Below are 13,642 nucleotides of genomic sequence, written 5' to 3' on the forward strand. Positions count from 1 at the left end.
GCAGCACTGTTTTCCAGAATCACAACTCCCTCTGATCTAACTGGACATTAATTGCTTTTTTGCTGATGTATCTGTGCCTTCTGGACTGATAACACAACTAGCAAATCTGATATCTGACAAGTTGACTCAACCTAATCAGGACAGATCAGCTGTTACCAGCGTTGCTATAGGCTGTAATTTGAGGACCTTTAGAAACTTATCACTTGCTTTGAAAGGCAAGAAACTGTAATTCTGTCAACACTAATCCCAGAAACGTGCATTCAAAGAGGTTGTTATTTTTTTCTCCAGAAGAAGCTAACACTTGTCAAATAAATACCTGAGATAATTGATAATAGGAATTAGAAGTCTGTGAGTGATAGGCTGACAATCAGTCACTCTCATGAAAAAGAAGAACCTCACAAGATTCAGAACATTAAGTAGAGAGCACAATCTGTCACCATGAAGCAGGGGTCACTCTGAATGGAGTCAGACAATTGGCAATGCAGTTTTTCAATGTTTACTTCTCTCTCTGTTGCTTGGTGCTAAAGCTGAGTGAATTATTCACTTCAAACTATTTGTTCGATGAATTTTATCCCCTTTTGCTGCTCAGTGTGTGCAGGCAATGGATTCCAATATCATCAGATTTATTCACTGCTCCACTTTTATTCAAGCTTTCACTTAGTGCTCAATTGAGAGTATTCTAAACTTCCACTGCTGCTCAGACAGCATCCAAGGCTAGTCCTTAATGTGAGTAAGCAGCATAGATCCACACAGTTGATGGAATAATACTTATCTACATCAGCAAGGATATAGATTTTAATTTGTTGTTTTTCTGATCCCTCTTTAATTTTGGAAGCCCTTCCAGCAATAATACTGATATTTGCTATAAAGTTCCCTTTCTGTGAACAATTTTGCCCACAAGATTCAACACTTGAATTTTTGCAGAAGACAAATTACCAAAGAGTGCAAGCACAGCCACAAAGCACATTAATTAAAAAAAAAATCCAAAGATTATATTTTATTATTTGCTTCATTCCACTAGGAAATAATTTATTTTCATGTAATAAAACTCAGAGGAATTCCATAAAAAAATGGATTCCCAATTCATGGAATTCTTTAATGTAACTTAATAGTCACTGAATATACACAAGTGACTTTGTCATTGCCAGGGTTGCATCTGCCTTGTACAGATAAACTGTTTTTCAAAACTCATACTTAACATGAGAACAAAAAAATATGCATTTCTTACTGTATCGCTTTGGTCCATCTTCCAAACAAAATGAAAGTGTTAAGGTTGCATCATCTTCAAAAAATTCAGTTGCAAAGGCATCCCACCAGAGGTTGTCACTATCCTAGGAAGCAACAGATCATTCACTTAACAGGAGGCAAAATGAAAATATGCTCAGCTGTTGTGAAAGACATTCAACAGGATCACACCTAGTTTGGCTCCTTCACCTATGGTTTTGGGGTACAGATGTCTGTATGATATTTCAAACTAATTTTTCCTAGATAAAGTTCTAGCTCTAATTTAGGAAAAAAAACCTGAAGTGTTTAATTTACTATATAATAAACTTTCATTTATCCAGCATACTAAATATGTAAAAACTTTCTTTTCCATAACATTTTGTTCTCCAAATGTTAGATATGGTTTTATAAATCAGTTGCAAATAAAGCAATTATGAGTTTTTCCTCCTTTTCTGGGCTGTGTGTCTCAAATGCTTGGTCCTGGTAATGAAAAATCCCTCCATACTTAATTCTAAAATGTTACATAACCTCATCATCAGCACAAGATGACAAGAAAGTTATTTAGAAACTAAATATAATGGCCATTCTACTACAAAGCATTTAATATAAATACAATTCTATAAATACAATTCTTCAGGTTGATTAAATACCAGCTGGTTACTAAATGCAATTGTGAGAAATCTTTACCTTAAGTGTGATACAAGAAGGGAAAAAAAAAAAAAAGTTACGACTTGTGCATACTTAGACTCACAGTAATACACATAGCTGGAACAGGACAATTATTAAAATAGTGAACAATGTAAAACACATACCAACACAGCACTACAGGCAGTTTCTTGACTCTGTCAATTGAACCAGGCATTTTCAGACCTGGATGATTAACAACAGGCACCCAAACCTCAATGTCTAGCACCTGAGCAATGGTCTAGCTTGCAAGGGTTTTACAGAAGTTGGACAACACAAAACCCACCAAATGTTTCATTCAAAAGCTACAGATATATTTAATAGCTGGATTATAAATGTTTGGTTCAGTCTCTTCTGCTCCTTTGAGGCCCCAAGACTTGTAGCACACAAGTCAGTAACAAAGCTGGAAATACACTTCTGAAGATGCCCGGGCTGCACTCCTCAGAGCCTCTCTATCCCACTCACAGCACCTTCCTTTCCAGGGAGCAGGCCAGGTACACTCAGCACAGTGAGGTCTGAGCACCTCTTAATGCCTGAGCAATACAGATTTAAGCCAGAGATGAAGCAAACAAATGTTTGCTTCACAGGAAAAAGATCCTGAGATAAAATGCCAATTTAAAAGAAAATATGCATCTATCATATTCATTATGTACACATGCAGAACAATCTGGGGATTTTAGTTCTGCTGCTGTATTTCCTGATGATGTTACTTTTGGATTTAACTCCAAATGTTAAGCAAGGTATATATCCCTCTCAATTTCACTTTGATTTTTTTGTCAAGCATCCAATGGAGAAATGGTAAGGACGGGTTTAACAATCTGGTTCCTTCCAGAGACCCTAGAGAGACTTCTTGTCTGAGTCAGAGCCTGTAATACACTTTCCCTGCCAAGGCTCATCCAACCTGGCAGTGACAGGATCATACAGCCCTGCCATTCAGTCACACAAAGAGGTATCAAAGCTGTCCCCACATCTCAGAAATCTGCTGTCACAGAGAGCTGTTCTTTCCTGGTGTAAACCTGATGAGTGTCCCCACATGCAAACGCTGCTGTGTTGAGTAGCCAAGCAGCCACAAGAGAAAGCATGAAATGCACAGTGGTAAGCATGAAACACACACAGGTGTTCAACACACCTCTGCACAGGGCCCTGCGCTCCGCACAGCCTGGGGGCTGCATTACAAGCCCATGCAAGAGTGAATTGTCCAACAAGTAGCTGTGAGCTCCCACTCTGCCATTTGACTAAAGAGAGGCTGCAGTACCATTTAACCTTTTGGACATACTTGTGGAAGAGTGGAGGGAAGAATTTCAGCAGTGCCACACACCATATCTGCAGCTCTTGTTAATGCAGTAGTTGAGTATCACTGGGGCTACTCCTGTAGCATCCAATGACATGGGAACAAAAAGGAGAGCATGGCATAGCCAGGACTTAACTGCACGTGGGAAAGATAGAGAAGAGCAGGAAAAGTGCAGGGCCTCACCTCAAAACCACAGATATCTGCACTCATGCTGGATCCCAAGAAGTCTTGAAAGCAAGATGAATGTGGAAATGAAATTACTGTGGAATCCCTCATTGGTTAGATGAAATATCCAGACTCTCTCACAGTTTGAACACAGTCCAAAGTCTTTATCTTAAGTTTTTGCATATTTTAGGTGAGGAAGAAAGAAAAATATAAAATGCAACACCCTACCCCCATAAAGAAAACTCAACCTTAAAAAAGGTCAACCTTTGAAATGCTCTGCTGATTAATTTTCTGCCCCACCCTTGTCACAGGTGGGCCCACCTGCTCTCAAAGACAAATGTGAAATAAACCCAATGAGGTGTCCCTAGCCAAACCAAAATAGGATAATAGGATCCAGTTATTAAAAAACCCATTTTTTTTTCTTTTTTTGCCTTTTTTTTTTGCCTTTTTTTTTTTTTTTTGCAAAAAGGGAATGGTGAAGGCAAGGCTGCCCTCAGGCATCTTTAACTTATGCTTTGACAGGTTATGGGGGATTTCACCAGAGTAATTATTTTTCTATTCAACAATAATGAGAAATTACCATGGCAACCTCCCTTTCACGTAGTGCACTCACATGCTCAAACACTGAAATAATGGCCTAAACATAACCAAAAAAATATTAATTCTCTAAAAATATTTTGTATTAAAATAAACTTAAGGAATAGGTCACAGGAGAGAAGAGGGCAGAAACAACCAGCAAGTTGGGTCAGAAGTGAAGATGCCGTGTTGCTGTGGCCAGGTACCCAAGCAGCAAAACGACTTCTTCCTCAACTGTCATTGTTCCCTCTGATCCCCTCCACCCCTGGTATTATTTGTAATTTGAAGCATGGCTCAACTCTGAATAGAGTCTCCAAGTAAATGGAATCCTACTGTTTCAATATTTTTTCCTGACTCTGATTTTCTTTGGCAAAGGTAATCAGATTTTAAGTACAATGATGTTCTTTTTCCCCCTCCATCTAAAAGTCCCGTATGTTCACTGTGTGATCTGAAAGTCAAGCTGGGCTCTTCTTTACACCTTACACACTTACATGATTAAGAGTCTGCAAGCTAAATGAGGCTTTTCCACTTGCCTATGATAGATCTTGCAACTGGAATATGAGGCCAACTGAGACTATGACATTTTCTCCTAATTCCTTTACTTTTCTTTAATGACTTGGAAGGCTGGATGGACTGACGTAAAAAGCCAGTACATGAAATCACAGTTTAAAGGATGCAGACACCTTGCAGGACAGAAGTGGAATTCAAAATTATTTTGATAGATTGGAGAAATGATCTGAAATGAAGATGAAATTCAATAAAGTCAAGGGACAAAAGTACAAAAACTAAATGGGGAGTAACTGACTAAGTAGTATTGTAGAAAATGGTCCAGATCATGAAGCAAATATGTTGGCAATCAATTTCTCTTGGAAAGAAGGGAAATGTCTTAGATACGATACCCTTCCACTCCAGCAAACACATCTCTGGAAAAACTTCAACTGAAATAGTCTGTCCACTTCTGGAGTACTATGGCCAAGTCTGGGCCACCCACTCTTAAAGGAATTAGCTGAGAACCACAGCAATCAATGAGTTTAAAGACACATGCAAACAAACCAACCAACCCCAAAAGACTCAAAGGAAGAAAGGTAGAAGGTAGAAGGATCTAGTTGTCTTTTATAGAAGAAAGAAGAAACTCACAGGGAACATGATGACAGTCCTCAACTGTCATCATGAAAAGATTGCTATAGAGAAGAGTGAGCACTTGTCCTTGGTGGCTAACACAGACAGAAGTAATAATTGGTTCAGTTTGCTGCCATCGCAGGTTAATGGATTAATGCCCTGTTTCAGATTTCTAGGCTAGTGTTCTGCAGAGGGGAAAGAGCTGTAGAGCACCACTGCTGTGTTCCCAAGGGGAGTGGATATAGAGATCCTGCTGCCCACGGGCCTCGGGCAGAGCTGCCCCTGTGCAGCAGCTCCCCAGCTCACGCCCAGTGAGAGCCTGAATTTGGTTTCTCCCTCACATTGCTTTTGGCTGCACATGTCTAACAGGTGAAAATATTATATTCAAACAGAATTACGGAAACAAATAAATACAATTCTGAATACACACAGGAAACACATCTGTTCTGAAGTCAGACTTTTTTTTAATAATCAAATAATCACTTTTTAGGGAAAACCTGAATTTTAAACGTCAATCTTGGCATTGGACAAGGCAAAAATAAAAAGAGAGTGTGCACTTGGGAGCTTACATTTTTCTTCTGGCATCTGCAACCCTTCCCTATTGACACGTACTATTTTCAGAACTCTATACATCTACATTCCTGTTGGCAACATATATGTGGCTCATATTCTTTTAAGTTAATGTTGCACAAGGAACTGCTGTCTCCCTAAGGAAAGAACAGCATTCCTTCCCTCCTCCTGTTCCCAGCAAATTAAACTACACTCGAGCTTTCAAAATGCAGTTCAAGATAAGATTATGCCATTAAATACACCTGGAAAAACTCCACAGCCATTACAGATTACAAAACTCACAAGCATAAAAAAAAAATCTGCCATTGAAGTTTATACTCAAAGCACATGGAAAAACCATGAAAAATAAAATGTCCAAATACAAGAAACCAATAATTTTCCCCGTTAGTTTTAAATTAGACCAATATTGTCTCTACCTAATATATTTAAGATTCTGATATAAATTGCAAATGAGTAACAAATTAATAGGGATCAATATATCTTAATTGTGTAGATTTGGAAATTTGAGTACTCATCTGTAGGTCTGGCCCTGCAAAGCACAATGTTTTTTTAATCTGGCATAGGGCTTTTTGCTATTTGTGTACATTCAGTGTGAACTACAGATACTGAGTCCTAGATTGGTTTTCCTGGAAACAGTATGAACAGAGTGAAAGAGTGGAATGCTCATATGTAGGTAGGTGGGAAACCCGTATATGGCTGTCTGTTATACAAGAACATGCACACCTTTCCTGTTTTCCCAGTATCCTTGCTAAGAATATGTGGTACCCTATAGTTAGTAAAAGTACTTGAGAAAGGGGACCAGTTTGGTTACTCAGGGCTATTTTTAAGAACCTTTTCCAATGCTTTTCCATTTGTTATTCTATCTCATTTATTTTATTTCAAACATAAAGCATATTTTACACAGAATTATATATACCTTTAATCTTGCACCTAGTGGTGTCTTACAGAATCTCCATCTCCCTTTCCCTGCCAGGAATGCCCCACTCTATTTCTTCCATTTGTTATTTCACACATATTCACAGTTTTAATGGTGCTGCTTTCTTTTATTTCACTTACTAGTGTGGCTGGATTCCATCTCTCAAACAATGTGTAGTAAAACTGGCTAAAAGATTTTTTAAGACTTGGCTTTGGTCATAAGTAGTTTTCTGTTCCATTATACACTTGCAACTTCTTGCCAAAACTCTGCTCAATGCCCAAAACATATCAGTCTCTTCAGCTCACTTAATAATTAATTGAACTATTGTTTACATTCCACTTAGGAACTTATCTTCAATTATACAGTAAAGAAACAACACCAAGTTTCTGTTTTATTGAAAAGGCAAAATATAGCCATGCAACAGATCCCCACAGCAATACCTCCTTAGAGAGACTGATTGGGGTGCAAAATGGGGGCAACATCTCTGTTTCTCATGTAAATCTGGAGTAGTTTAAAAATCCAAAGGAATTCCAAGGAAAGGCCCCTAATAGGGAGTTACTCTTACACATTCACTGGAAATGCCTAATATATCAAGAATCCTATTTTTATTGCCTATAAATCAGTACATTATCAGGCAACAGAAAATTAAACATGAATTACTTGATTACAGATACAGCTGGGAGGAAAAAAAAAATAGAAAAAGAGAGAGGCTTTGCAAAATACACAAATTGATCCATGCCATTTTCTTGTTGTACTCTGAACCCAGGCAGGTGAAAATCAGCATCATTTTGGCAAAAACACTGCGCTGTAATGACACTGGCTATACAACTCAGCTTTGCAGATATAGTGCTTTGAGATAATGTCACTTACATGTCACACATAGCAAGTCCTCACTGGGAAATTGTACCAGGGGTTCAGATTAACTGAAACATGCTGACACTGAAATAAGGACAACTAATATTTTTCTTGTGTTCAGAAGGATGATTGACCCCTTCCACTAACATATGCTCAAATTATATACCTTTTGTAGCAGTATCTGTGGGAAATACTCACTAGGCTGGCAAATAGCAAGACCAGTCTACACACAGCTGTAAAAGAACAGTTATTCCACTACATCTAAGCCACCTGATTTTTCCATCTACGCAGATGCTACATGTATAACAATTTGGATATCCTTTTAAAACTGTAGTGCTTAAAATTACAGACATTTTTAACTTAAGTTGTCAGGAAAGGATAAGACAGAGACATGCCTGATTCAGTCTAATAACAGAATCAGAGAGGAATGCTTGGTCGAAAACCTATTATTTGTCAGTCTTTAAATTTTACTGAAGATTCTGGACAAAAAAAAAAAAAAAAAGAATTCTTAAATATCCACTCTCTGTATGTTTGACTATTCACCTGCAGCAGACAGGAGACTGCAGTTTAATACTTGTCTGTAAGCGCTACAGAGCAGAAGGAGTTAACTTGTGAAATGTGTCATTTCACTGGCTTCTTTAATTTGAATTCATTATTTCCATTCCCGAAACTTGTGCACAAGAATGGATAAGAGAAAGAAAGGGGGGAAAAGAGCAGTGAAGCTGGGCTTAAGACACACTCCACTGCCAATTCCTTATTGCCAATGTGGCATCATCCTTGAGATTTCACAGCAATATCATCACTGACCAGCAGAAGATGCTCTTTTGTCCTTTTAAAATATATGGGATAAGATTGCACTTGGTCTCTAAGGAGAAGACCTATATTCTGGCTGTGAGAACAAAAAGACTGGGCATTAACAACCAAATTGTGCAGTTTTTACAGAGCTATACACTTCCACCCACAGCAGATTATCTGTTAGTACTTAGTATATATACAGTGCATACTAAATCCATATTCAAAATTGTTTTAAATTTGAGCCCTTTTTTCAATAGGCATGAAAATATCTCTGGCTGGCTGGAAACAGTAATAGATTTTCTTAGAAGTATTCTCAATCCGTGATCATTCCAGACAAATCACAGACCTGAGTTTTGTGTTTATCAAAAATGAACCACAGTTACATTTCTCTATTCTGCCAGAGAATACCCCACAGCCTCTGCCTTTGAGAATAGTTTCTAGAGATGGAATATTAAGTGTGTCTATTATCTAATGTACTACTGTCAGCCATACAAATGTTCTTATTTTATTCTGACATTTTGACCTGGTTTCTTTCTTACCTTGTTTACTTCCATCTCTATGAGTAAATGGAAGCTGCTATGCCATCTATCCGAATGAAAAGGCAATAACTAGTATTGCCATGAGTGAATATAGAGCATCAAATATTATGTGTCACTAGAGCACAGAAAAAAACTCATATTCCCAGCAAGATTTCTAAACGAGTCTCTCTAGGTCTATCTATCCAACTGCACCAACTCCCAAGACTCTCAAATTTAGTGAACACAAATCCCTTTATCATTTATTACAGTGAAAATAAAATTATTACTGACAGCATCTAAATACTACATTGGAACATGACGAAGACAGTCCTTGACACCTCCATTCCACACTGGGCTCTCCCCACCTCTTCGATTACTGAAGTCTCACAAAAGCACCACGTGTATTGGAGACAAGTACAAAGCTGGGAGCTTCAGAGGCCCCTGATTCTGAAGAACTGCAGTCTAAACTATGATCCAACAGACTGTTCTTTGAGAGGTCATAAATGGCTCTTCAACTGAGTTAAAAGACTTATTCTGCTACATATTTTTCCTTATTCTTGTGTGAATCTGTTGATCTAGGTAGGGAAGGGAAACACAGGAAGACAAACCATCCTCCCAGTTACATTCCAGAGTCTTGCAGGAGTATCAAACAGAGAAAGGGCTAGGTAATGCAGCCACAAAGAGTTGGTTTTATCATAAGAAAAGGTTATATGGATTGAAAATACATATAGATGAGGAGATACATATCTCTACATGCAGAAAAAAAAGTCTGAGAGGGATTATTTACAAGGGCTTATAGGACAAGGGGAAATGGCTCTAAACTGAAGGATAACAGGTTTTAATTAGCACTGCGAGGGAGGTGAGGCACTGGCACAGGTTGGCCAGAGAAGCTGTGGATGCCCCATCCTTCCCAGTTTTCAAGGCCAGGTTGGCTGGAGCTCTGAGCAATGTGGTCAAGTAAAAGGTGGGATTTGGAAGCAGATGATCTTTAAGGTCCCCTCCAGCCCAGACCATTATACACAACTCTAGCACAGTTTTATCCCACAGGAACTTGAGAAAACTCTTGCTAAGACTCAGCAAGAGACTTTTAAAATTAAGGATATGCTTAAATGTTTTGCTCAGCTGAAATCCACCTATGCTTTTGCTAGTCTGCAAGTCTAATGAACTCAAAATTATGACTTCTTATTAAGCTTTGCAACCAGGTAAGAGCATATCAAAATTATGGACCAGCTCTAACCAAAGAGCTGTTATTTCTTGGGAAGGTACAGGAAGTGGAAAAGACCAAGTATATTGTATGTCCCATCTCCTATGGAGGACAGGTAATGTCATGCACAAAAATTTAATTTAGCAACTAGTCAGAAAAAGGGAGAACAATAAATAAAGAAGTATTGAAGAAACCACTCTTTTTAAAACTTACAACCATATCTACACTTTAAATTATATATTGCTGCATTTAATTGTTTAATATTATAAGTGTGGTTTTGGGTGTCCAGGTATCACCCAAAGAAATTGTAAAAGCACTGTATAATTCTAGACAGTACAGAGAAGTAAACATTATGGCACCTTACATAAATTTTGGCAAGAAGCAATGGTAAAGCACAAATATGAGTCCTTTGTTATGTATAGATAATAGAAAAATCCCTCTATATCTTTGCTACATATACAGTGCATATTCTTTAAGCAAAAAACCCCACTGTGGTAATTAACAAATATTTTCATAAAAGAGTTACAGTGACCTGCAAATTATGTCCCTTAAAAGTTCATCCACATTTTTTATTCAACCCATAGCAGAAGCCCCACTCTTGTGAAAATTTTTTAAGGATTACTTCTGTTTTATAGCAAAACTACATTCCAAGTTCATTCCTGTGTGCATTCTTTACTTATTAGGATTGGTAATAACAGTCATTTTTGTCAGCTGGTGATGCCACTCTATCCACAAATATTATCTGTGTTAAATGTGTTTTAGAATCTAAATTCTGCTTAAGAGAGTGATAAGAAAAAAGATAGTGTTGAGGTATTAAGTCAATAAGTCTATATTTTAGACTCTATTTGTTCCAGTTTTCAACACTACAGCATAGTATCATCCGCAGTGGCATTTGAACCACTGGTCAGCTGCATATATCAGATGCTCAGGTATTTGAAAATAATACAGCTACATTTATTGCTTGCAATTTTTAAATATACAAACACATGTGCATTCAAACTTAATCAAATATTAAGGCAGAGATTTTCAAAGCTAATTAAAAGACTTATGCATTCATTTTCCATTAAATTAAGTGGAAATCAGATGTTGGAATATTCTATACAAGGCTCCAAATCCCAGCATGGAAATGGAACTTGTTACATTTGCTGAATCAAAGCTAGAGGGTGACAACAGGGCTGGGATTCATCTCACCCCAAGACAGTTGTCTAAATTCATGTGAGATAAAAAGCCTCCTGCAGATCTCTGTCTCTTCACTGTCTGTAGAGGGAGCCTAGAGAATGGTTCAGTCTAGCCATGTAACTTTTTAGGGATAAAGGTAGGTAAGATAAATCCTATTCTATATATCTACCAAGAATTTAAAAGTCAGGAAGAAAACTGGTTGAGGCTTTGAGAGCTTAGTGAAGGACAAAAATACGTGAAAAGCTGGATGAAACAACTGTATCTACTTTGTCTAGATTTTTACAATCTTGGCAGGAAAACCCATAGATGATGTTCAAGTTTTCTGCTCGCAATTCTCAAAGATCTCCAGGCTGCCAGGTTCCTGCTGTTTCATATAAAAAACTCCAAGTGGCAGACAGAAGTTGGAGAACTGGTTAAAGACTTCTGCCAGTATGAAATACTTTAAATGAAGAAGATGTGATTATTTGCCTGGCTTGCTAACTTTACTCCCTGGCTAGCCACAGTTGCAAATAAAGGCCCTCAAGCTCTTTATCTTAATCTCATTTTTGTATTTGGATACAAAATTACTGCCCAAAAATACAATGAAACTAGAGACAGAATATGTCATCCTATGTCCTGGGTAATCTGAAATATAAGGAAATCCAAGGCCAAGGCAACACAAATGAAATACTGACATTTCTCATGAGTTATCCTGTGATCACTCAGTTGCTCTGTTTCTGTGGGGTAGCACCACTCTTCTCAAGCACATAACACTCACTACTTGGCAGGTACAGCCACATCTGACTAACAAAGGAACATAATCAGGAGTTCAGGTTGCTTTGACAAAGTGAGGATGAGCTGGGCTCCAGACACTTACATATTCTCAGTGTACACAATGGTTCTCAAGTTTGGGTGGTGAGAAGCACAAGGTAGTGCACTTTTTAAACTGACATTTGCATTTACAAATTAAAATTCTGATTCAAATGGAGATGTCTGAATTGCCTGCTTGCCATGAAAAATCTACTTAGAACCAAAACTTCTACTGCTGTTGCTGCTATAATAGTGTAGAACAGTGTAACAGATCACTGACAAGGCTGTTACGGTTGCTAAATCAAAGGATGTACTGTACTGAAAGGCACTGAAAGAAATATAGAGAGAATGAAGCATAGAGGTTGTGATAACAGAGTGGGTTTGTGTGTTTGTTTTAATTATTAACTTTAAATTTTCACTTCAAAAGAAATGGGAGAATTTATGCATGCCAAGAAGCGCTCCCTTTCAAAACTCAGTCTTCACTGAGGAAAGTAAGTAAAGCTTTCTTCTAAATGGCATCTCTTATCTTGTCAACCTCATTTAAAGTAAAAAGGCATCAATAGTAATAATAAAATTGCAGCTTGGTGAACAATTCCTTTACAGAAGCCAGCTACTACATACTGTAACAAATTAAAAACTCCAAAAGTCTATGCAGGTCCCCAGAGAAATGCTATTTAATAAAGCAAACACTGATATTGAATGTGACAGAATTCCATTTGCTTCAGAATCCCATCCAACTGAGTCTGGCTGCAGCTGAAGCAATTAGAGAAAGCTGTGATTTAATGATTATGCTAAAACCCTAGACAAACAAAGCTTTCACCTACCAAGTGGCCACTTAGCTGTATCACTACCACTAGTATGTATAAAAATCCTTGTAGGATTTCATTTGCTGTCAGTCAACTAGTAACAACATGAGCAATTACTTACTAAAAATGTCTATGTACTAGCTACCCTACTGCTTAAACATGAAAAATGTATAAATCTAAATTTAAACAAAGTAAGCAAAGTCAAGTGTGAGCTCTGTATGTCAAGGAAATCACCCACTAAGGTCATCCTTGTAGCTGAGACCTGATACAATCCAGTTGAAAGCTCATAACAGGCAGTATTTTTCTTTTAATATGTCTTTATGTTGTATATGATAATCTACTGGGGCCTCACCCCTGGGTCTGTAAACATTTAATGAAATTTTAAACATCTTTTCGTTACAACAGTAGCCTCCTATGAACTACAACCAATCACTTCAGACTCTGTGGACCGGTTAAATCAGTAAAACTGATTCAGTTAAGATTTCTTAGTTTGCCAGAAGTGGTATTTGGCCTTTCCTGTTTCCTAATGCAGTCAAAATTTCTCTGTGTAAAGTTGCAGTACATAAAGAAGTACAAAAAAGTGACAATTCAGTAAACTTGCTTACAGAAAACATGAATTTGCTTTGAAACTCGGGTCTTTCTTGGAGTGTTCCTGTGACACCTTGGACTGCTGATGTAGATTTTTACCTTCAGTGCCTGCCAGGTGAAGGCATCTCCTGACAAAGAGCAAGCAAAGCTTTTGAAAAAGCAGTTTCCTTCCTCCCCAACTAAGGAAAAGGATCTAGAGACATATGTGTACCTACAGCCTAAAAAAACCTACCACTGTTGATACAAAATGTTTAAAACCAGAAAGAATATGAATCTGTGAGAAAGCTCAAACACACAGAAAACTATTTTAAGAAAGAAAACAGTTTTGCATAACATGGATAAGTATGGACAAAGTTGCTGCAG

The 13,642-nt window shown here is 37.7% G+C and overlaps 1 protein-coding gene across 11 annotated transcripts in view; it reads right to left on the bottom strand.

Annotated features, from left to right (window-relative positions):
* Positions 1-13,642, bottom strand: part of LDB2 (LIM domain binding 2) — a 214,562-nt gene that overhangs the window by 140,578 nt on the left and 60,342 nt on the right. For all 11 annotated transcript variants that reach the window (XM_038135977.1, XM_038135980.1, XM_038135981.1 and 8 more), the window contains one exon: positions 1,229-1,331. In XM_038135977.1, coding sequence (XP_037991905.1) covers positions 1,229-1,331 — 103 coding nt within the window. The remainder of the gene's footprint in view (positions 1-1,228; positions 1,332-13,642) is intronic.

The sequence above is a fragment of the Motacilla alba genome, chromosome 4, assembly GCF_015832195.1.
Source record: "Motacilla alba alba isolate MOTALB_02 chromosome 4, Motacilla_alba_V1.0_pri, whole genome shotgun sequence".
Classification (NCBI taxonomy): Eukaryota; Metazoa; Chordata; class Aves; order Passeriformes; family Motacillidae; genus Motacilla; species Motacilla alba.